This window comes from Mastigoproctus giganteus, chromosome 3 (assembly GCF_048544385.1).
Source record: "Mastigoproctus giganteus isolate SK-2022 chromosome 3, ASM4854438v1, whole genome shotgun sequence".
Taxonomy (NCBI): Eukaryota; Metazoa; Arthropoda; class Arachnida; order Uropygi; family Thelyphonidae; genus Mastigoproctus; species Mastigoproctus giganteus.
In genome coordinates this window covers 46,544,044-46,570,627 of record NC_143577.1, presented here as the reverse complement: position 1 = coordinate 46,570,627, position 26,584 = coordinate 46,544,044, and the positions used below count along the sequence as shown (strand labels likewise).

The 26,584-nt window shown below is 38.2% G+C and overlaps 1 protein-coding gene across 1 annotated transcript in view; it reads left to right on the top strand.

The window, feature by feature from the left end:
- Positions 1-26,584, top strand: part of LOC150087932 (USP6 N-terminal-like protein) — a 173,741-nt gene that overhangs the window by 129,862 nt on the left and 17,295 nt on the right. The window contains exons 10-11 of the mRNA XM_090369968.1: positions 879-1,039; positions 10,260-10,359. Of these exons, the coding sequence (XP_090226094.1) occupies positions 879-1,039; positions 10,260-10,359 (261 nt within the window). The remainder of the gene's footprint in view (positions 1-878; positions 1,040-10,259; positions 10,360-26,584) is intronic.

Here is a 26,584-nt window from a genome sequence, read left to right as displayed (position 1 = left end):
TCTCATCAATGGCAGCAATGCATTTTTAACTCTTCACCTTCATGTGCAATTAACTGCATTGCAATTTCTTTATGCTTTGCTCCTTGTTCATCTGACAGCAAATGTAGGACCCATCAGACAGTGACCTTTGGTTTTTGTAATGCCTCCGTTAAAATTCAGTGAACAGATGATTTTGGTATTCCAGGTTCATTAGCTATTTCTTCATAGGTCATATGTCTGTCTTCCTCCAAATGGTGGTAATAGTGACTGCTGATTGCTGTCTGTAGATATTCTTGGTCTACCTGAGCATTGTTTGTCTTCAACACTGGTCTGACCTTGATGAAACCTTTGAGACCAACATGAAATCATGCTACAATCTACTGTTGATTCATCACACACTTTCTGGAACAGTTCATAAATTCTGTCAACATCCAACCACAAAGTTTCAATTTTGATTAAAGATTTTTTCTCTGAAACAGTAATCTGACCCGAAGCAATATTACTATTAATTTTTAAAATCCTCTTCACAAACATTTAATGCAGGAACTGTGTAAAACACTAATTTTGAGGTTAAATTTGAAGTTATTGTCCTAATAAATGTCCATCATGTAAGCATGTGAAGTGAGGAGTGCAGTGCAGTGGGCATTACTTTTGGGATAAACCTTGTAATATTCTAAAATGAACCAAATGCACTTTCCAAGAAAAAATTACTTTAGGTTGTTTTTCTCTTTAATTATAACTATGAAGCCATTATCTTTCATTTTTGACAAATTTTTATATAACCTAAATAGTAAGATTTTTTTATTATTATTATTATTGAATTATAATTTTTTTAATGTTTATATACCATTAACATTTTGTTGAATTTGACTGTTCCATTTTTTATGAAAATATTTTAGGATTCTTTATCCCTGGATTTCCAAAACTGCAGCGCTTCCAAGAGCATCATGATAAAATCTTAATGTACTTCTTGCCAAAGCTAAAGCTTCATTTTGACAAGTTTGAAATTCATTCTAGTCTTTATACATTGAAATGGTTCTTTCAATGTTTTCTGGATAGAGTATGCTTTTATTTTATCTGTTGTACATAAAACTTTGTACTAGTTTTTATTGTACATATTATTTATTTTATTCTAGATATAGTGAATGCCGGTATAACACTATTGGTATTTTTGTATTTTATGCTATAATAAGATACAACCCTTTTTAAAAAAAAAAGTCATTTTCAGTTTAAAGCAGCATTGTATATACTTGATTTCTAAAAAGATTTGTTTATTTATACTTATAGATTAAATTATTTATGATTGCTATTATATACATATGGAATGGTTATTGAATTACTATATGTTTTACTTCCAAAAAATTCTACTTTTCAGTTATCACTTATTTTTATTTAAACAAGAGTTTGAAAATAACATCATTACACAGCTTTTCTGTAACCAGTCAGAAGGCACATTTTGTTTTGTATTGAATTTATACTTCAAATTTAAACACTTGTAAGGAAGCAGATAGAGGTAATGCAGATGTCAGTGTGATGTGAAATGACTTGCAGTAAAGGAAATATGATAATGGGGATATGTTACAGGCCAAATGACTGAGAAGTATGACAAAAATCTCTTTAGATAGATTGGATGGGTTAGTTAATATGATTGTCTCATTATGAGCAACTGCAACCTACCTCTTAGAGACTGGAATACATGGACCAAAATTACACTACAGGCAACTCTCAGTTTATGAACAAGTTCCGTTCCAAGACATTGTTCGTTATGTGTATCTTGCATTCCTGTGCTTTTACGATACATATTGTGTATGTTAGCAGCCATTTTAAATTGAGCAGCCGCTATGTACTAAACATCGGATGGTCTATATAATATGTTTTTTTCTAATGTATGTATGCGTTATGGTTTATACGGCAGTTGAATAAATAAACGAGGAAGATGAAAAGTTGGTTCTGTGAGTTTGAAGTTGGACAGTAAATGGATGTTGGCTGGTGGCAGCACGTGTTCGGACTGTTTTGAAAGAGAGCAGGGGAATTATAGAAGCCAATTCAGAAGAACAGTACCCATGGAAGTATCTGTAGAAAAGGCTGCAGCAGAAACAGTACGCCTATGAGACAGCAAGGGAAGATAGCATTAATTAACCCAACTGCCCTCTTCTGAATGGAATCACGAAGTATGAGAGAGGTTTTGGAGGCACCACCCCAGATGTGGGAACAATATTCCATGGTAGGGCGGATTTGCAATTTGTACAGTGTGAACAGCTGTTTGGAAGAAAAGTACCGCCGAGAGCAAAAGAGAAAACCAAGTTTTTTAGATGCAGAGGAAGCAATATTTGTAATGTGCTTGTGCCAAGAGAGCTTAGAAGTCAAGGTAATCTCCAAAAGAGATATATCATTTTGCCTAGAAATCGGAGTGTCACCAAAGATAAGCATAGGAGCAGAAGAATTCTTTTTGTGAGATATAAGACAAGACTGAGTTTTAGAAGGATTGAAATCAACTAAATTGTTTTTGTCCCACTGGAGAATTTCCTGGAGATCAGCATTTAAGGAATTGGTGGCAGATTTTTGAGAAGTTGAAGCTGATTGAGCAGGGCAAGGTTTCTCAAAATGGAAAGTGGAATGCAATGTGCTATCATCATCAAAACTATGGATAGGATTTCCAGTCAATGGAAGAAGGCCATTAATATACAAGAGGAAAAGAGTGGGAGAAAGAACTGAAGAAGAAGTTAGAGAAGTTAGAAGACAGAGAGCCATCTACCATCACCCTCAGTGGGCGATCAGAGAGAAAACTGGATAACCAATTACAAAAAAACAGTTGGCAAACCATAAGATGGAAGCTTGTTTAGAAGACCTTTATGCCAGACACGATTGAAAGCCTTTGAGATGTCAAGAGCAACTACTTGTGTTTCACTGAACTTTTCCATTGAATTTGTTCATAAATGGGTAACATAAGCCAGATTATCACCAGTGGATCGACACTGATGGAATCCATACTGGCGATTGTTGATCAGACAGAAGGTTTCTAGTTAGTTTAAGAGTTGGCGGTTAATTGATTTGTCCATTACTTTAGAAAGAGTAGAAGTAATTGCAATGGGACGATAATTGGATGGGACGGATATGTCACTGGCTGGATATGATCAAATTTCCCAGCAGAAGGAAACACACCTTTAGAATAAGAAAGTGAAAAAAGGCAGCAGAGAACAGGAGTAAATTCAGGAACACAGGTTTTGAGAACAAGTGGAGAAATACCATCAGGACCTAGCATCAAGATTCGTCAAAATCCTTCTGACATCCTTTTGATGGAAGACCACAGGAGTCATTGAATGGAGCGTGTTGGGAATGGTGGGAGGTGTTTTACCAAGATCATTAATACATGAGTTGGAAGAAAAATGGAATTCTATCAGATCAGCTTTATCCTTGGTCGAAGTGACAACAGAACCATCTGGTTTGGACAGAGGTGGGAGCAGAGATGGGCAAAAGTTGCGGCCAATAGCTTTGGCAAGAGACCAGAATGCTCGGCTACCATTAGGGCAAGAAGCAAGTTTTCTACTCTTAGCTGTTCAAACTCTAGTTTGGACTGATTAATAACTGCTTTACAATTGTTGCAAGCTTTGGTGTAGGCCGAAAATGAAACTGAAGAATTAGAAACAAGCCAATAACGATATGCAACGTTCTTCTCTTGAACAGCCTTAGCACATTTATTGGAAAATCAAGGTTCAGATAAAGGACGAGATTTTAAAGTGGAGTGTGGGATAAAGGATTCCATTCCTGCAAGAATAATTTCACTGACACGATCTGAACAAACATTGACATCAGAAGTTTTGAAATTAGCATTAGCATTAGTAGAGGCATATGATGCAAGAAAGCAAGCTTATTCAGCATCAGCCAAAAAAAAAAAAACACACACCACTCCCTTTTCACCCCTCCGTTCGTTCGAAATACCTGTCCAGTTGAGCTTTAAATTTGTTTAGGCTATCAACTTCAACAACAAGTGATGGAAGTCGGTTCCACCAACCAACTGCCCGATGGCCAAAGGCAAATTTCCGCATATCTATCCGACATCCGTCCTTCCTCAGTTTGAATTTATGCCCTCTGAGGTGATTATTCTGAGCAAGATGAAGAATCCCATTGGCATTGAGCATGCTCAAACCATTCAAAGCCTTATACACCTCTATCAGATCACCTCGCCGGTGCCTAGTCTCCAGACTCTGTAATTTGCAAAACTTAAGCCTTTCTTCGTAAGAGCAACCCTTTGTTCCATTCACTAATCTTGTTGCCCTTCTCTGTACCTGTTCCAGCAGCTCTACATCCTTCTTGAAATGAGGCCTCCAGACCTGTATGCAGTACTCAAGATGTGGCCTAACCATTGCCTTATACAACGGAATAATCACCTCCTTATCCCTGCTAGAAAAATTCCTGTATATCATTGACAAGACACCATGAGCTACTCTTGCAGCTCCTCTGCACTGCTCAGAGAACTTCATATCTGCCTGCACAATTACCCCCAGGTCCTTTTCATTCTCCACCACTGTCAGTGTAGTACTGCAGAGTTGATACGTTGCTCTGGGGTTACTGTTTCCCATATGTAGTACTTTACATTTGTCAATGTTAAACTTCATTTGCCACCTCTCAGCCCATCTGTTCAACCTTTCCAGATCCTGTTGCAGCAGCATAGCATCAGTAGTGTACTTAACAACCCTGCCAACCTTTGTATCATCTGCAAACTTGGACATTAAACTTGATATCCCATCATCAATATCATTCATAAACACCGAAAACAACAACGGACCCAACACTGAACCCTGAGGAACTCCACTAATAACATTAGTCCACGTTGAGCAGTGTCCATTGATTACCACTCTCTGTCTTCTGCCACTCAACCATCCCCTTATCCATAGCAGCAGTTTGCCTCCAATGCCACACTGCTTCAATTTGTGCAGCAGTCAATCTGACCAAGGAAAAGAAGAAAAGAAATCTCGCAGGTCATCCCATTTTGCATTCTTGTAATGGCAAATAATACGAGGTTGGGAATAGCCATGAGATAAAGGCTCCATTGGAGAAGAGACAATCACCAAGTTGGATCTGAGGTGCCTAAAGGACTTCTCACTTCGACCATGTACTTAGAAGAGTTGTTTGAGAAAAAGATCAAGCGTGTTGGCTGTATGGTTAGGATTGTCAGTTATTCTTGTAGGTAAATGAACAATCTGTGCAAGGTCATTAGTAATTGCAAAAGCCTCAGCATCTCGACCAGCTGAGTCGGTGTGACTAGAAATCGGAAGCCAGCTGGAGTTGTGAACATTAAAATCATCAAGGAAAATGACCTCACTGTTAGGAAAGTTGGACTGGAGAAAGTCAAGTTGCAAAGAGAGGAAGTCAAAGAGCTCCAAGTGATTAGTGGAGTTGGGAGAATGGTAGAGACAACAGATGCATTTGACTCAATGGGGTAGAGAGATTTTAAGCCAGAGAAGATCGAAAAGAGGAGATTCCAAATTACCAAGTCTCTGACAGGGAATATCAGAACGGACATATGCACAAGTACCACCTATGAGGCGAAAGGAATCATACAGCGAATAATTTGGGCAACTGAGATGAGCAGTAGTTGAATCAACTGATAACTGAGATTCTCTCAGAGAAAGTACATGGGGTGTGGCAGACTGCAAGTGGAAATGGACATCGTTGAGATTAGGATTGAGACCACGTATATTTGTGAAATGAATTAGGAAGTGGTTGGGAGGTTTAGATCTTTTTGCAGATAAGCTTACTCTGTTAGTTTGACAATTCATGGTGTATTCAACAGTAAGAAAAAGTGGGTAGGACATGCTGTATGAAGTACTGAAATTTTTGGATATGGCAGTAGACGACTTTCATCAACCAGTGAAATACCACCACTTTGCTTATTGGAGGCTTGAAGTGGTGAAACCCATGTTTAGTCTCTAGAGCAAAGTTTCCGGCATCTCCCCCCCCCCATACTTCTCCTTCAACCCATGCATGGTACTAAGTACTATAGGTTTTGATACCTTTCGTGTTTGGGGTTTTCATAAAAAAAAAAAAACACATGGTAAGAATATACCCAGATCCTTGACTTAACATGGCCCGGACAATGCCCCCCGCATACACACTACTTGGACTCCCTCCAGTCACTATCTGGCAGAGTAAAGGTAGCAAGATTATACACTAGCTGACTTGGGAAGCCTCCTAGAGAGTTACCAATAGGTTCGGTCCGGTGTACTAACTAGTGGCCATCCTGCGAACACTGTCTTAGTGCTGTGCCCTCAAAATGTAAGGAAGATTGGATCTCACCACGATGTTCATCGTAACCTCAAAAGTCATCAATCATACTGCATGATGGAAGAGATGGGGAAAGGTTCACCAGAACTTAGCTCTGGAGACTAAACATGGGTTCCACCACTTCAAGCCTCCAATAAGCAAAGTGGTGTTATTGCACTGGTTGATGAGAGTCATCTTCCACCTAATACTGCCTGGTAACATAGAGGGGCGGCGTTCCTCCGTGTGGTGTGGGCGCCACACCTCGACCCCTGCTTACGTTGGTTCACACCTGGGTGGTCACCCACTATGTACTTGTGCATGGGGGTTATATCCAGGATTACTAACAGTCCCACCATCGTGAAGGTGCAAGCAGAGGATTTGGCTGTCACAGACCGTCCGGACTTCGCCGAAATTGGGTCCACTTGACTTGAGTGTCATCGAATATCGGTTCCATCAGCATATTAGACTCCCAGGTAGCAAGTTCAGCTTTGTCTGGCATATCTGAGAGAATGTTTGTGACAACCTCAGAAGGCGCCTCCATAGCCAGGTGGGCGGGGGTGGCAGTACGTAGCACACGCTTCTTGATTAGACCGGGGTTCGAGCCCGTCACCACCAAATACTGAGGATTTGAAAAGGTCAGGGAATGACCACTGCATATTCCCGGAGCAATATGGCCTTAGTTGCTAATGCTCCTAAAAACCAAATAACCAACCAACAATGACCACCGCATATCCCAGGAGCAATATGGCTTTAGTTGCTAATGCTCCTAAAAACCAAATAACAACACAACAACAACAACCTCAGAGTATAGTACTAACATAATATATGTACTGTATTTAACTTTTACTCATCAATATCTTTATGAGTTCAATATTTTCCACATAAGACACTAGGTGCAGATGAGGTAGATGGAAGGGTATCTGATAATGAAGAAACAGCTGGGTTTCCACTTTTTTAAAATATGTTTTTGTAGAAGATTGCACAGTAAGTGTCTTTTTTTATTTTTATTTTTTTTTTCAAAAATCTCACTGTAGCATGCTAGACTGTCGTAAATGCCTCTTTTCACTTTTGCAATTCTTTCCCTATATTTGCACCTTCTTCAAAGATTGTCAACCCCTCAGAAATTGATTGAAATATTTATCTACTGGCTAGATTAGTTTTATTAACCAAGAGCAGTTCAGTATAATTATCATATAATAATTTTCTGATAGTTATTGTAATAAATACATTTTTTAAAAGTTTATTTATTTAAATCACACAATTATGTTCACTATAAGTTTGGCATTTCATTTTATAAGGAACTCTATCTATTGGCAACCTTTAAGAAATTTTGAATGAAATGTGATCTTCGTTTTAGCGAATGTTCGTAAACCGAGAATTGCCTGTATATGATAACAGTTTTTGAACAAACTGTATGATCACTGCTTATCCCAGCTGTCTGAAAAAAGTACAAGGTGAGTCTGATGTCCTAGATATAGTTCTCACTAAGGAACCTAGCTGTATCAAACATAGGACAGAAACTACATGATCAGAGGTAAAGGCAAGATTTCAATAATAAAAAAGGCAGACAGAATCTGGATTTAAACCTACTGGGTTTAAATGTATGGAATTTGAAAGAGAGTGGAAAACATCTAACGATCAACTAAAAAGGAATTTATTCTATAAATATGAGGAAGGGCTCATTGATCTAGAGTCCTAGGATGAGCTAACAGGCAAATAATTGTGACTAGATGCTAGCAGCAAGGTGATCTTAAATTCAAGTTGATGTTCCATATTGCTGGTTTCTTGGATGTTATCCTTCTGTTAATTTCTTTTAATGATCATTTCTTGAAAGTTGGTGCTCCTCAGAGGTGGAAGCTGTCCACTTAAAGATGAACCATAGAAACGGTTGTTGTTGGGGTAGTTATTGTTGTTAAAACCTATAGGTTTTTGTATCAATCAAGACTTCCTCTGAAAAAGTTGAAATACTCATTTCTGAATTTTTTTTTCCAGCTTTGTTAACAGTTTTAGATTTGTAGCATTTATTCGCAAAATTCCCATATATATCATTGACAAGACCCCATTACCTACTCTGGCAGCCTCCTTTGCTTCACAAAATGTTCTTCTGTAGTATACTTGAACCATGGGTAGTAACAGTTGTAGACATAAATTTCCAATACAGCCCACATCATAAAGTATTGAAGGCAGAATTGGACTTCTTAGCCCTACCAAACTGTACATCCTTGGTGTTTTTCTAATCTTGTAAGCAATCCTGCACATCTTGGCACTCGTCGTACCTCAGCAGATGGATAGGTCCTCTGAGGATTTTTCTTGGATGGATGAATGAATGCAGAAGCATAATATACCTGCAGCAAACTTATGTAGGGTGCTGGGTCCCCTTGCCAAAGAGAGCCTCCTAAACTGCTGAAATTCTTATATCAAACTGATAAAAGTGAGCTCCTTGGCATTCCTTCAGAGCCATAACTGCAATTGCCCTGATGGTATTAACTTTGGTAAAGTGGAACTGAGATCATTGGAAATTTGGGATGGTTCCTGTGTCTATAAATTTACAATAAATAGATCTTGAGAGTATCATTGGTTCCTTTTTTTAGGAAGATTTCCAGAAACTATAGAGAAATAAGAATGGCAGTGAGTAAAAAAAGCTTTTGAGAAGCAAATAATATTATGTGGAGATTAGGAATTGGTTTAAGGAATGGATCAGTATGATTTCTGATATGGAATGTGGAACTTTATGGAGCAGAGACACGGTCATTGAGATTGGGTGATTATAAGGTTTTAAGTTATGGGTATAGAAGAGTACAAAAAAGGTAAGATGGATTGATAAAGTGAGACATAAGGAGGGATTGAGAAGGCTGGATGAAAAGAGATGTTTGACTGATTGAAATAATCAGAAGGCAGAAGAGAAATTGGATTGGACATGGGTTTCAAGGTTAGGAATTGATAAAGGATGTGGTGGAAAGAAAATTTGAAGGGAAAAGGCATAGAGGGAGATTGAGGAAAATGCTGATCTTTTGAGAGGGGGAATTAGATATGAGGAGATAAAGAGGAGGGCTGAAGATAGGGAGAAGTGGTTGTTAAGTTGTGTGCTTGGCCTTGCCCTTGGCAGAACCTTGATGATGATGTCCAGAAACGAGAGTTCTCCTTATTCTATTATCATTTTAATCAAGATGTAGTGAGCAATTTAATTTTTCAGTTTTTGTAGTCCTCCTTGGCCATTTCCAGATAATTAAGACACTGTCAACATACCTTCTCAAAATTTAGAGGTCTGCTTGCTGTGAAGAACTCTCTTTTAGGAGAGCATCTGCTTTCCAGGCACTCTCCACAGTATACAGGTAATATTTTAATTTTCTTTAAGTGGTTCATTGACAAATTACACCTTTCTCACAATGATTGATGTAACCTTTAATTTATCTTATACATTTTTCATTTAAATATTCATGCTTTAGTTTTAAAGCTATCTAGATGTACTTTTTGGATGATAATATCTTGTTAACAAACTTTAATTTATCCTCTTTATTTCTTAATTATCCTTTTAAGTTTCAGTGAATTTGTACTAATTTTTAGCCTTCAAAATGAAGTATAGTATTATTTTTGTAGTTACTCAGTTTAATCCATGGTATGCTCTCTTTCATATATGGATCCATGGTATCTTTCATATTAGTATTTTTACTATTTTACCATATATACAGTAGGAAATTATATATACAGTAAACTCCTATTATAGTGTTTTTGAAGGAACTAGCCCTAAAGAGTACTATAAGTGGAAAACCTCTCCCCACTTCAGGATTAATCATGGGACCAGAATAAATGAGTGCTAAAAGTGGGATCATACAATAAGCAGCAATGTTTTAATAGGAGTTTACTGGATTTGCTAAATAAGTCCGATCGATGTTGATATTCTTGAATAAACTCTTTTGAGTAAGTAAATATAATACAATATTAAAATTATAAATACACTAAGTCTTGGGAGTTTGTAAACATGAGTCTGTTGTGATTTTTGTGCATCTTTCTTTTAGGTGCCATTTAGTTTGACGCTTCGACTTTGGGATGCATATATGTTAGAGGGAGAAGTACTGCTCACAGCAATGTCATATACTCTATTGAAATTACACAGAAGTATGTGCATATATAAATAAACTTATTAAAAAAATTATATATAATTTATATATATGTGAGGCATGGAAATTAAGTTCCCAGACAGGTGCTGTTGCGATCACGTTCGATGAGTTTGACAATAAACCGAAGCGGTATGTTATAGTTTAAACTTCTTCCAATAGATGGCAATATAGAGATTGTCCAGTAGGCCGACTGGTTGCATACTTGTTAGTAGCATTAGCAAGAAAGCAAGCTTATATAGCAGTGGCCAAAAAAAAAAAAAAAAAAACCACACACCCCCTTCTCATTTCACCCACCCACTCGTCGCTCCAGATTGTTGGTCTAGTTCTGCCTTGAATCTATTTAAGCTATCAACTTCTACAATGACAGATGGAAGTTTATTCCAACAATCAACCACCCGCTGGCTCAAACTTCCGCACATCTATCCTAGGCGCCTCCGTAGCCAGGCGGGAAGGTTATTTGGTTATTTGGTTTTTTTTAGGAGCATTAGCAACTAAGGCCATATTGCTCCGGGATATGCGGTGGTCATTCCCTGACCTTTCCGCATCCTCTGTATTTGGTGGTGACGGGCTCGAACCCCGGTCTAATCAAGAAGCGTGTGCTATGCACTGCTGCTCCTTCCCACCTGGCTACCGAGGCGCCTTGGGGCGGGAAGGAGCAGCAGTGCGTAGCACATGCTTCTTGATTAGACCGGGGTTCAAGCCCGTCACCACCAAATACGGAGGATGCGGAAAGGTCAGGGAATGACTACCGCATATTCCCAGAGCAATATGGCCTTAGTTGCTAATGCTCCAAAAAAAAAAAAAAAAAAAAACATCTATCCTACAACTGACTTTCCTCAATTTGAATTTATGCCCTCTCAGGCGCTTATTCTGAGCAAGAGGAAGAATCTCATCAGCATTGAGCATGCCCAAACCAGTCAAGGCTTTATACGCCTTAATCAGATCACCTCGCAGGTGCCGTCTCCAGACACTGTAATTTGCAAAACTTAAGCCTTTCTTAAACTAAAACTTAAACCAATGAACAAATATCAAATTTTTCTTTAAATTGGGAAAATCTTCAACAGAAACATATAAAATGTTAAAACTGTTTATGGCAATGAAATGTTAAGTTGTGCAAGTGTGTTTGAATGATATAAGTGGTTCAAAGATAGATGTGAAAGGAAGTTCACGATCACCAAGAAGTGGACATCCATCAGTCTCATTAAATGAGGACAGAGTTGGAGAAGATTTAGGGAAAAGGAAGGCATGCGAAAAATTTGTGCTTTACATCCTCACAGATAAGCAGAAGCAACAAAGAGTGTCCTCATGTAAAGACTTCATACAGACTTGTCAAGGCAATCCTAATTTCCTCAACTATATTGTCATTGGAAATAGTAGTAGTAGTAGTAGTGGCATGTGATGCAAGAAAGCAAATGTATGAGCTTATGCAGCATCAGCCAAAAAAAAAAAAAAAAAAAATCACACCATTCCCTCCAAATATGCCTGTCCAGTTCCTCCTTAAATTTATTCAAGCTATCAACTTCCACAACGACAGGTGGAAGTTTGTTCCAGCAATTAACCACCCGCTGGCTAAAGGCAAATTTCTGCACATCTATTCTACATCTGTCTTTTCTTAATTTGAATTTATGCCCCCTTAGGTTCGTAATTTGAACAAGTGGAAGGATCCCATCAGAATTCAGCGTGCTCAATCCATTCAAGGCCTTATATAGCTCAATCAGATCACCACGCAGGTGCCTAGTCTCCAGCCACTGCAATTTGCAGAACTTAAGCCTCTCTTGGTAAGAGGATCCCTTCATTCCCCTCACCAATCTTGTTGCCCTTCTCTGTACCCACTCAAGTAAATCTACATCCTTCCTAAAATGAGGTCTCCAGACCTGTACGCAGTACTCAAGGCGTGGCCTGACCATTGCCTTATACAGAGGGATAATCACCTCCTTTTCCCTGCTAGCAAAATTCCTATATATCATTGACAAAACCCCATGACCTGCCCTGGCAGCCTGTCTGCATTGCTCAGAGAACTTCATATCTGACTGAACAATTACTCCCAGGTCTTTTTCATTTTCTATCACCTTAAGTGTAGTACCACACAGTTGGTACGTTTCTCTGGGGTTATTTCTACCCATATGCAGTACTTTGCATTTGTCAAGGTTAAATTTCAGTTGCCACTTCTTAGCCCATCTGCCCAAATTATCTAGATCCTGTTGCAGTAGCAGACTGCCATTACTGTCATTAACAACCCTGCCAACCTTTGTATCATCTGCAAACTTCGACATTAAGCCTGATATACCTTCATCAATATCATTGATAAATATACAAAACAACAGTGGACCTAACACCGAACCCTGTGGGACTCCACTAATAACATTAGTCCAAGAAGAGCAGCACCCATTGATTACCACCCTCTGTCTTCTCGCACTTAACCATCCTTTTATCCATTGTAGCAACTTACCCTTAATACCATTCTGCTCCAATTTGTACAATAGTCTTCCATGCGCAACAGTGTCAAAAGCTTTCCTGAAATCCAAATATATGATATCAAAATTGTTTTTGGCATCCAGTTCCTTTGTAACCACATCATAATATCCTATCAAATTTGTCAGACAAGACTTTCCCTTAACAAACCCATGCTGTGTCTGAATTATTGCTGCAGTCTTGTCTAGATGATCCTGCAATGCATCTTTAACCAGCAACTCCATTATTTTACCCGGAACAGAAGTTAAACTAACTGGTCTGTAATTACTCGTGTCACCCTTCGATCCCCCTTTGTGAATTGGAGATACATTTGCACATCTCCAGTCCGTGGGAACCTCCCCTGAGTCCAAGGATGCTCTCATAATTATGGCTAAGGGTTTTCTTAGTTGCTTTGCCGCCTCCTTTAATATAACTGGATAGATCCCATCCATCCCAGGTGCTTTTCTTACGTTTAACTTCAACAATTTCTCTTCCACTTTGCTCTCAGTTATTACAAGATCATTAAGCACCTTGCTACAATTTGATAACCTTCTGCCATTTTCAAACCTTAATAATTCCTCATGTGTGAATGTAGATGCAAAATACTCATTCAGTTTGTTTGCTATCTGAGCAGGATCATCAACAGTCGAACCATCGATGTCAAGTGGACCAATCAGATTCATCCCCTTCCTTTTAGAGTTTATATAAGTAAAGAAATCCTTGCTGTTTTTCTTAGCATCTTTTGCCAAGGATTTCTCGTAATCTGCCCTCGCCTGCCGAACCTCCTTTGTGACCTGATTACAGATTAACTTATATCTGCCATAGGCTTCTGAGTCACTTGATAATTTATATGCATCCCATGCATTTTTCTTCTCTGTTACGAGTCTCATTAGTTCATTTGACAACCATTTAGGCCTAAACCTTGAACAATATTTCTTAATAGGTATGAAACTTTTAGTAGCTTCCACAATTAATTCCTTGAATGCTTCCCACTTAGAATTTACTGTTGGTAACATCGTCAGTTGATCCCACTGTACAGAATTTAAAAACTGTCGGAGACCACTGTACTCGTCTTTACGGAAGCAAAAACCCTTTCCTTTACCCCTGATGGTAATTAAATCTTTAAGTAAATCCCACGTCAGTACACTGTGATCACTGCCACCTAGTGGTTCTTTAATCTGCAAATTCCTAATACATGAATGATCACTGCTGATAACCAGATCAAGAGTATTACTTTCTCTGGTTGCCTCTCGAACATGCTGCTGCAGAAAACAATCATCCAATAAATCCACAAATGTCTGACTAGTGTGTGAGTGCCCAACCCACAAGTTCCAGTCAATATCTGGGAAGTTAAAATCCCCCATTATAAGACATTCCGATTTACTAGCCCACTCTATTTCTCTGTACAATTGTTCATTGTACTCATTCGAGTCATTAGGCCTATAACACACTCCTACTCTAATTTTTGCTTTCGCAGTGCCTATGTCACACCAAACTGACTCAACAGTGCACTGTTCATCTATATCAACTGGATGCACTTCTCTTGATTTTATATTTTTCTTTATTAACAGCATAACACCTCCTCCCTTCCTATCCTGTCTATCCTTTCTGTACACATTGTACTCCCCAAATTCCAGTTCGGCATTCCTTATATCTGGGTGACACCACGTCTCTGATATCCCAACAATATCTGCCTTTGATGTCTTGACCAACACTTCAAATGAGTGTTGGGTATTTCAGTATGACCCAGAGACGAAAGTTCAGAGTTACGGTGTACTTCAAAATCATCATCAAGGCATGAAAAGTTTTGTATACAGAATTCCAGAATCAAGATGATGCTGATCATGATTTTCAACAAACAGGGTGCAATTCACAAGCAATTCGTACTTGAAGTGTAGAAAGTCAGTGCTGCATTCTATGTACAAGTGCTTCAAAGACTGTTGAAGTGCATTTTCCAGATGAGACTGCAATTTTGAGAGAAAGCCAGTTCTTGTTACATGACAATACCCTCACTCATTCCACACTTATTATGAAGACATTTCTGGCAAAACATGGCATTGTACAGATCTACCAGTGAACTTCTTCCTCTTTCCCAAGGCAAAAACTGCTCTCAAAAGAAAGAGATTTCAGGATGTGTTGAGGACATAAAGAAAAATGTAACTTCCAAACTAAACATCATCAAAAAAATCTCTCTGGATGCCTTTGCTGACTCTTTTCAGAAACTTTGAGAATGGTGTAATAAGTGCATTCATTCAGATGGTGCTTACTTTGAATAAAAATAAAACCATTTTTGATCTTTTTATTGCACCAGTCTTTGAACTTTTTTTTGCCATGCCATTTGTGCATGCATTATTTATGAGAATTTTCAGTATAAATGTGGTTTTTGTGATTGGGCATGTCTACTGACCTATCTTGCAACTTACTGCAAAGACAGAGCTTAATAGTATTGGGTGTATATACTCATTTTGTGTACATGTTGTGGTCACTGGCAATGATATATCAGTTTAGCTAACAATAGGAAGTTTAGGTAAGGAATTAGGATAGACACTCTTGCTGTCATATAAACTAATAGCCTAATAGTATATTAGGGTTAAACTTTTAATTTTAAATCGTAAGGCATGCATGTATTTCATGGCTGACCCGACAGAAGCTGGAAGTAAAGATTAAAAAGAGTAAAAAGAAATAGGATAACTTACTAGGGCCGTGTAGATATGTACTGCTGTGGAGTAGTAAAAAGTTTCAACTAAAGGTGAGCTAAAATATATATGGTTTAAGCTGGCAACCCCAACTGTAAGAAATCAAAAAAATTAAGCAATTAAAATTAAATTAAATTAAGCTAGCTATCCCATGCATCGAAAGCTGGAAACTAAGATAGAGAAATAGTAAAATAAAATTAAAATTAAGTTAGAGAGGTAACAAATTAAATTAAATTAGAGAAGTGGTAAATTAAATAACAAATGCAAATTGGGGTAGGAGTTAAACATGTGAAATAATGAATCCCAGGATAGAAAGGAATAACGAGCTAGTAAAGTAGTGGTAAATAGTCTCTAAATTTTGTATAGGCATGAAAAGTGTTTTAAAGCAGAAAAGGAGCATCTCGAATATTGTGTTCGATAAACTAATGGCTCACGAGAAATAAAAATATAGGGGGATAGGAAAGCATGAAGAAAACAAAAAGATAGTGCTCGGACAGTTCGGGGTTGCTATTCCCGTTCCTGTAGTAGGACCCTGAACATAGCTCTCGGAGTATCCTTCTGGTGTTTAAGTATGGTATATAAAGATAATAATAAATAAAATAAAATTAATAATAAAAATAAATAAAAAAATAAATACTCCTTTAGTTAGCCAATCTGAGGGGGGGGGTACAAGTTTTCTATGTTGCTGGGAAAACCCAAAGAGGCTGGGAGTATAGACTATACATATGTACAAGCCTAGCAGCTATAGAATATCAGTTAGAAATGATATTATTCATATCAATTGTATAGTTAATCAGCTTTTTATGTTTGATGATACTGAGAGCTCTTTTGTTGTGGTAATATAATGGCTGTAGGAAACTGGTTGCTTAGAAGCGTATTGTAGAGATTTCTGTATTGTTAACTATCAATTTTTTGCTATTGCATATAGTGGCTGTTCTGATGCTTTTAGACAAGATAATGTTGGCATGTACCATTTTGAAAATATTAGAATCCCAATGTGCGAAGCCAGGGCTGCTGCGACCCCATGTGCCGCCAATAAGTGAAATCCAATTTGCCGCCCCAAAATATTTCGATAAAAAAATAAAATAAGACGTAAATAATTACTATTAATTTTTTGAAAAAGAAAATAATTAAAACATACAGTATCTCACATATAATACAATGAAACAACAAACAGAAATAACAAAATCATTCTGAAATTCTGGAAATAAACTTTAAATTCTAAATCACAGTAATCTTATTCTATCGCAATAATAAAATAAAAGGAAAATTATAATGTTAAAAATATTATAAAAATCTGTTTTCTTGCTTTAAAAGATGCAAATTTATTAATTATTTAATTTATGTTTATTTGTTCCAAATGATCATGTTCCATTGAAATTATTGCCAAATTAGAGAGTCGTTGTTGACACTTTATCGATCATAAATAATTTTTCGTTAATTTTAATTTTGAAAAACTCCGTTCACCCAAGCCAACTGAAACTGGAAAAATTGTCTCAAGTCAGAAAAATCAGCATTAGCATTAGTAGTGGCATATGATGCAAGAAAGCAAGCTTATAAAGCATCAGTCAAAAGGGGGGGGGGGGGCATTTCCCATTCACCTCCTCAACCACTCCAAAAATTTGTCCAGTTCTTGCTTGAATTTATTTAAGCTATCAACTTCCACAACAACAGATGGAAGTATGTTCCACATTCAACAACTCACTGGCTAAATGCAAATTTCCGAACATCTCTTCTACAGCTGTCTTTCCTCATTTTGAATTTATTCTCTTGCAAGTGTGTAATCTGAACAAGAGGAAGAATCCCATCAACATTGAGCCTGCTCAACTCATTCAAGGCCTTATACATCTCAATCAGATCACTTCACAGGAGCCTAGTCTCCAGAAACTGCAATTCGCAGAATTTAAGCTTTTCTTGGTAAGAGCACCCCTTTTTTCCCCTCATTTCATAAATTTTTAATGCATCTGCTACATTTGAAAAAGTATCTGTAAAATTGTTTTTAAAAACATATTGTAACACTTTAAATGGAGTAATATTGTCTTTAATATAAATTTGAAGTACTCTAAGTTCTTCAAATAATGCTAAGCCATCAATATCAGACTCGTTATGATCAATGTCACTTAATTCATTACGTAAATCTTTGCAAATATTTAAGAAATCATTATATTATAATTTTTTTTTTAATTCAGAAATATTATAAAATATTTCTACATGTTCTTTCATGTTTATAAACCTTTCAGTTAACGAGAAAATTTTTGTGTCCATAATTTGAAAGAAAAAATTAATTTTGAAATTTTGTTGCGAATCTTGAATAGCTTCCTCTCTACATTCATAATCGAAATGACGTATTTTCAATCTTTTCCCGACAGTGCTTACTTCTGGAAACGGAACAGCACTGCCAGTGATATTAGCCATATTATTAGCTGAATCGAGAGTTTTTTGGAATGCTTCCTCTGTTCTATTTTCTTGAAAATATTCCGTGATTTCCCATTGGTAGGGGTATAAGGCAAGGATGTTCCATATCCCCCATACTATTTGATTTATATTCAGAAGCACTGATGAAAGAGTTCAAAGAAGAGTAGAAAGGGGGTGTAAAAGTAGTAAGTGGGAAGATAAGGACAATAAGATTTGCAGATGACTAGATATTGATTGCTAATAATGAAAAATTACAGAGCTCCTTGGACATCTTGAACAGCACATTAAAGGAGTAACATATGAAGATTAACATCAATAAAACCAAGGTAATGTTAATTTCAAAGTGGCCAGGAAGAAGAATCAATACAACATTAGATGAAATAATATTGGAACAGGTCGACAGATACTTGGGAAGCATAATGACAGAAATTGGGTAAAGCCTGGAAGAAATAAAAACAAGAATTACAATGGAAAAGAAGCACTTAGTAATAGAGAAGAAAAGAACACATTGAGAAGAAATTTCAAGGAGGAATTAAGAAAGCAAATGATGAAAACATTAATATGGACTGTTGTATTACATGGCTCTGCGACATGGACACTGGGAAAGAGGAGATTAGACACCTAGAAGCTTTCGAGATATGGGTGTGGAAGAGAATGGAAAGGGTGAAATGGGTGGACAGAGTAAGAATGAGATTTTGCAGAAAGTAGAAGAGAGAGAGAACGTTTGTAAAGAATTAAGAAGGACACAAAATAACTTTATAGGGCATGAAATACGTTAAGGGCTTTAGCCTCAGGCTGCGAGAGATTTGGACATCATACAAGTTAGTGCAAACGCATCATATTAGTACGCAGCTAAACTCTGAATTAGCAAAAATATGCAAAGGCAGCATCGTTTAAGTTATATCTCGTTTTGTGAATACCTTCACAATACTTTCACCTTACAATGATATTGCACTACTTCAAATAAGTAACGCTTCACTAAAGGAGAAGATTGTTACTTATTTTCAGCAGATACCACCACCCAGACAGCACAGTTTCATGGCTATTTTGCCCTTCTTCAGTGGGTGGGTAGGTAGGTACCCTAGTGATGCAATGATGACAAAACAGTTATGAAGTATAACGCCACAATATGAGAGATGCCTGATGGTGTATAATATAAATTAAGACTGAAATATACAAAGGGTACTAGGAAAGTTTTGCAATATGACGCAACAATGAATCACAGGAAGCAGCTTGTTGCTGCATGTTGAGACATGTTCATACTTGCATAGTGGCCGCCGCGCCAAGTCGATGGGCTCAGTTATTCATTAGTAGTGAGAGTGTAAAGTGCTTGCGATGGCATCGTGGTCACGAAATGAGATAAGGACAGTTTTGCGGTATAATTTCGTGCGTGGTTTAACCATAGACCAGTGCTTAGAAGAAATGACTCTTGCACTAGATGATGATTGTCCACATCGTACAACGATATTCAGGTGGTATAGAGAATTCCAAAGGGGAAATTTCACTCTGGAGGATTCTGAGAGGCCGGGAAGGCCACGAACGTCAGTTACGGAGGAAAACGTTACTGCTGTGAGGAAAATGCTTGACGAAAACAGGCGAGTGACCTACCAACAGATAGAGGATACTTTGGGCCTAAATGCAGCAGCAATTCGTTCGATTCTGCAAGATCATTTGCACGTGAAGAAACTTTGTTCTCTCTGGGTGCCGCATCAACTGACTGAAGAGCAGATGACACGACGTGTGACTTGGTGCCGGGAGATGTTAAAAAAGTTTGATAAGGGACAATCTCGGTATGTGAACAACATCGTGACAGGTGACGAGACTTGGCTGTACTATTACGATCTGCCGACCAAGGCTCAAAACAAAGTTTGGGTCTTTGATGATGACGACACACCCGTAATTGTCAGAAAATCCCGATCTGTAAAGAAGAAAATGATAGCTGTATTTTTCAAATCGAGTGGAATTGTGGAACGTGTCGTTTTGGACACGCAGAAGACAGTCACAGCTAAGTGGTATACTGAACAATGCCTGCCTAAAGTCATTGGATCTATGAAGAACCTGCGGCCAAAGTCAAGAATGGACACCTGGTATCTCCATCACGAAAATGCTCCAGCTCACTGCGCCAAAGCCTGCACCGATTATTTGACCACGACAGGACTGAAACTTCTCGAGCACCCTCCCTACAGTCCAGACCTTGCTCCCTGCGACTTTGCACTGTTCCCGCATGTGAAAATGAAGCTAAAAGGGAGGCAGTTTTCCAGTGATGAGGACCTTCTACGGGCTTGGGACAACGAGTGTGCTTTACTCCCTAGTGAAACTTGGCAGAACTGGTTTAAAGATTGGTTTCGGAGAATGGAGAGGTGTATTGAATGTAGAGGAAATTACTTTGAAAAAATTAAATAAACAAAGCTGTATTGCAAAACTTTCCTAGTACCCTTTGTATTAAGGGCTTTAGCCTCATGCTGCGAGAGATTTAGCTAACGTACAAGTTAGTGCAAACGCATCTATTGTTATGCATCTATTATTAAACGCATCTATTGTTATGCATATACTATTGTTACGCATCTACTATTGTTAGTACAAACAATAGAAATTCAAGCAGCGGCGGAGAGACTGACTAAATAGTTAGGAATTGAACAATTTAAAGCAAACTCAGGTTGGCTTTTTAGATTTAGAAGACACCATAACATTTCAAACAAGAAAATGTGTGAGGAAATTCTTAGTGCTGGCTTTGAAGCTGTTGAGCCTTTCAGAAAACAACTGAATTATTTTATTCAAAAGGAGGATTATCAATTGAACCAGGTGTACAACTTTGTTACACACTAGACATTACAAAGCATATTTCATGTAATCCGGACTTTCATTAAAATGGACACCTCTCAGCCCCTATTAGTCCGGTTTAATGAGGGTTTACTATATATAGAAAAACTAATTATTAATACTAAGTTTTAATTTTTTGTTGATAGCTATTAACGTTTTTATTATGATATTGCTATTATTTGTCACTTGCTTGTATGTATCACTAGATTCAGGTGGTAGATGACTTTCATCAACCGGTGAAATACCACCACTTTGCTTATTGGAGGCTTGAAGTGGTGAAACCCATGTTTAGTCTCTAGAGCAAAGTTTCCAGCATCCCCCTCCCCCCAAACTTATCCTTCAACCCATGCACGGTACTAAGTACTATAGGTTTTGATACCTTTCGTATTTGGGGTTTTCATAAAAAAAAAAAAAAAAATGATTTCAGCATTTTGTGTATGAAAGTAAAAAGCTTTATGAAGGCATAGTTACTGTCAGCTTTGTCAACAGGGGTAATGATAAATTGGTCATGTAGCTCTGATAATTGCTTTTTAATTATGGATATATTGCATTTGATAGTGGTTGGCAGAGATCCGTGCAGTATTAAAGCTTTATAATTATTTATTTATTATATTTGATGACACAGTATTTTTATCTACATGCAGAAAGATTCAATAGGTGTGTTGTATTTATAGGCAAGCATGAAGCAGTAGTTGAGGAGGTCATGATGTAACTGCTTTTTGAATGTGGTTAGGCTGGTTTTTGTGTACGACCTGAATTTGTAACCATAAGGAAGAATATTTCTCAGATCCTGGTAAGGTATTATCTCCATGTTACCAGTTATTATATGCCCATGGTGGGGATTAACATACGGCTGTAGTTGTGTCTTGTGGCAAATGCATGTGTTGATGTCTAATTCCATATTGGTATTGTTATTTTGGTTTTTAGGAGCATTAGCAACTAAGGCCATATTGCTCCGGGATATGCGGTGGTCATTCCCTGACCTTTCCGCACCTCCATATTTGGTGGTGATGGGCTCGAACCCCGGTTTAATCAAGAAGCGTGTGCTACGCACTGCTGCTCCTTCCCACCTGGCTACGGAGGCGCCTATCCATATTGGTAACAATTGATTTGTAATTACAGGCAAGAAGGCCGAATAGTTTATCATATCTGTATCTAGCTTTAATTCTGATATTTTGGCAGTTGGCTGAATGGAGGTCTGCATGGGAGTTAATGCAATGGTTTATATTGATGCGATCCATGGTGGTGTTCTGAAATTTTAGTATAATGGTAGAATATTCCTTATTAATGTTATAATTTAAAGAATTTAGTTTAAATTTACAAATGTCACGTAGCAGGTGGAATAGGTGTCTAGTTTTGAATTCATTATGATGGATGAATTTATATAGTGCTTTTAAAACACTATGTTTCATACTGAAGAGCAGATTATGTATCTGCTGCATCTCTATGTCATTGTTATCCCAATTGGTTATGGCCTGAGTAAAGCTGCCTAGTTTATGACTGTTTGAATTATTATTTCTTAGTTTGCTTTTTTTGTGGCATCTTGGTTTGCTTACACATTTATCCATTTGAAATTTCTCATAAATACAGGTTATCTGTAAAGCTGGTAATGATACTACAGTTATATTTGTTGTTTAGGCCATAAGGATACAGTGTTTTAAGTTTCAGCATAAACATTTCCTCCTATCTGTTTCTTAAAGTGGGGTCATGTATTTGGGCTAAGATGGAGATGTAGATATTAGTGAAGCAGTGCTTCTGGAAGTGCTTGTATTCTATTTCATGTTCTTGTTTGCCATTGTTTCTGCTGTTATTGTAGTTGTTGATATCAGATCTATGAAGGTTAAGTCTTAGATGCAGTTTGTTGCTGGTTTGGCCAACATACTTTACATTGCAACATTCTTTACATTACACTCTCATCAGCAAGTGATAAAGTATACCATATTGCTATACTTGCAGAAAATGGGATCATTACTATTGTTGGTAATATGATGGGGTGCATGTATGGGCAGGTGAGGCAAAGCCTGTTGTTACATTTGTTGAATTTGAGGTTTTTCATGGAAGAGTTGGAATGGGAATCTGTTATCCCAGTGCTAGCTAGGCTGGGAGCATTTCATGCTAGTTTGCTCTGTGAGGTGTGTGTAAAATGTGTATGTTTAGGAATAGTACAGTGTAACGAGGAGTCATACAGAGCATAGGCCCCTGGGGTAAAGTTTATTCCACTCTGCCCATGCAGCATATTAGGTAAATGTTGTCTATCCATATAAAAGTTCAATTAACATAGTGAAAATACTAAATCAGAAAATGACAAGGAAATAACATTCCTCAGCCTAGTAATAAATCAAAATTAGGTTTCAAAATGAAAATATAAACTAATAAAGCAAAGACACCAATATAAAAAAAAAGATGTGTGAAAAGATGTAGACTGTAATTTCAATGTGTAGTTCAGTATATATATATATATATACACAGGATGTTTCAAAAGTAATGGTCAATAATTTAAGGGTGAACTGTACAGACTACAATATACAAAAAAAGCCTAGTAAACAGGTCCTTAAGTGAATCGTTTTCGAGATATTGCACATTCCTAGATGGGATCCACCACTGACTTGTTTGTTTAAGTTAGGTTATGCTCATTCTCTCCATTTCCCCTCTTTCAATGCTCTGAGACGTAGCAGGTATACTAGTACTTGTCAAAGGATAGTCAACATGGAAAGAGGTTACAGCAACGAAGAGTATGCAGACATGCACTTCATGTATGGTAAAGCCAATGCAGTGCAATCCAGGCCGCACGTTTGTACCAAGAAGCATTTCCCCACCGAAGGCAACCCAACAGGTGCACATTCATCAAGGTACATCAACACCTTAAAGAACATGGGCCCTTTGCACTTGTGGTATGAGCAGGTAGGCCCAGAAGCATAACACCTGATGTTGAGGAAAGGGTGTTAGAAAGAACATCCTGTAACATCTGTAAAATCCTGTGGTGTTGAAACCAAAAATTAAAAATGTATTATCTTATGTTTAATAAAAACCACCCTTGGCAAAGGATTCACAGCTTTTTGCTAAACTAGTGCTCCCATAGTCAGTGGCGGATCTTAACAGAAAATGTGAATTATCTCGAAAACGGTTCATTTCAATAAATATTTCTATTTACATGTTCGTCAAACATTTCTTTTTTGCTTCAATCAAATTCAGCATGCATAGTTACAATGCTGCATAAGCATTTAAGGAAATTCCAACTTACATAGAGTTCAGCGGAATGCAACCCTTATGTAAGTCGGGGAGTGGCTGTATTTTGCATTTTAACACCTTAAATGGAGTTAATTATGTAAAGGATGACATGTCTGTTGCTCTGTAGTTTAGACTTTGAATGGACTGTATTGCTTTTATGAATGACTTCATTGGCTAAAGACCTATTTAAGTCAATTACTCTTATCTACTTTGGACATGTTCCTAGTTTGACACCACATATTAATACCTCAGTATTTCTTATCTTCAAATATTGATTGCTTTGCTGAAATGATGTTATTTCTCTAGTCTTGTCACTTCATTTAAGTGACTTGGAATAGGACTGCAATTCTCCTTGGTGACTTGAACAAGAACTGTTATTTTGAAACTATTGACTAATCTATTGGATTTCAGTATACCATTACATTATCACTTATTTCTCTATGTCTTTTCTTATAAGAGCAATTGGTGCCTCCGTAGCCAGGTGGGCAGGAGTGGCAGTGCATAGCACACGCTTCTTGATTAGACCGGGGTTCGATCCCGTGACCACCAAATATGGAGGATGCAGAAAGGTCAGGGAATGACCACCACATATCCCCCTGAGCAATATGGCCTTAGTTGCTAATGCTCCTAAAAACCAAATAACAAACAAACATAAGAGCAACTGGTGTTACTACTACTGTCCCCTCAATGTGGGCACCTGTACATGGTGAGGAGACCTCCCAGTGATGCTGCTGGCTTTCCAGAATAGCATCACTGGGGTTTAACACCCATACCTTGGTTCCAGGATTACATCATTGGAACCTGTGGAAACTTGGAAAGGTTGATCCTGGTGGTTGAAGGGGCCCAGCCTTAATACACCACTTCGGCCCCTGCTTCGACAAGACAGGTGGTCCTGGACCGGCCTGACTGGGATCATTCAGCAGGTGGTTCTTACTGCTAGTCAACTGCATTCCAATAAGTCCCCCTCGCTTTGGTCCTGGGATAGGATCAAGGCTTATTGGAAACGTGGGTATGGTGCTCCTAAGTGAACTTACCATCCCATTCTTGTACACAGTACCTGCTAGTTCACAAGTGGGTGTCCCCTCGTGGGACTCCATGGTGGGTGAGGTACTTAAGGCATCGGAAATTTTTATCTTACTCCTATGAGTAATATAAATTCTACTTCTTCTTGGGTCCCAACAAGGCCCCTACCTAATCGATCAGATGAGAATGACACCAATTCTGTTAAAAGAGCCAAAACTGAGGATAAAACATCATCTGTGATACCGCTTTTCCTCATTCTCCATTCCACGGAGAGCAGTGAATCGGGAAGATATCACCCTTCTTCATCCAGAAAGGATTTAAGGGTTGGCAGGATCACCAAAATCTGTAAAACTGCTGCGTTCTGGCGACCTTTTAGTCAAAACTTTAAGCAAAAAAAAATCCTGAAAGCTACATCCATGGGGGGAATACCAGTCCATGTAACACCCCACAAAACTCTGAGGAATCATATCAGAGTGGGACCTCCTTCATGTCTCTGAAGAGATCTGCTCTGAATTGAAAGACCAAGGAGTGACGGCTGTCAAGGAATATTGATGCAAAAGAATGGGAATCTCGTCCCTACCCAAGTTCTCATCCTAATTTTTAACACTCCACAGCTTCCAAGTTCCATCGAGGCAGGGTACTTAAACTGCCCAGTGAGGATTTACATTGCAAACCCACTGAGGTGTTTTAAATGTCAAAAGTATGGCCACTCATAAATAGCTTGTCGTGGTAACCCTTCCTGTGCTGGCGCCTCCGTAGCCAGGTGGGCAGGAGCAGCAGTGAGTAGCACACTCTTCTTGATTAGACCGGGGTTCGAGCCCGTGATCACCAAATACGGAGGATGCAGAAAGGTCAGGGAATGACCACCGCATATCCCCGGAGCAATATGACCTCAGTTGCTAATGTTCCTAAAAACCAAATAACAAACAAACAAACAATCTTCCTGTGCTGGATGTAGTGCAAAAGACCATGAGAGCAAGGAATGTTCAGCTTCCAAACCGATCTGTGTAAATTGCCAAGGAGAGCACCCTGCCTACTCTAGAGCATGCCAATGGTGGAAGGATGAAAAAGAAATCCAAAAACTAAACAGCTGAATATCTCCTACCCAGAGGCTAGAAAATGCATCCAACCAATAAATAGTGGGAGGCCTTCATATGCTCGGAAGGTTTCTGCCAAGTGCACTATCAGTACACAAACTGAGATGACTATACCACCAAGAGTCGTTCACTCCGATTGCAATATTTATTGAGTTCACAAAAGCCCACCCAAAAATCACAGCCAGCCGCCACTCCTATATCTGTATCCCCTAGTGCTCCACCACTACCAAAACCAAGTGGTAAAGAAAAGCCAAAAAAGGTTGGAAGAGCCACCCCTAATACTAGAAAAAATGGATGTAGTGGTTAAGGCGGTACCAGACGAATCAGTCTTTAACTCTTCATAGAGGAAGAAATGGACATGGGACAGCATACATACTTCCCCAAAAAAGATAAATCCAAGACTGACAAAAGTAAGCCTTCAGGACCTCGGAAACCACCCAATGGACCCACTAAGCCAAAATAATGGCTAAATTCCTACAATGGAATTGTCTTG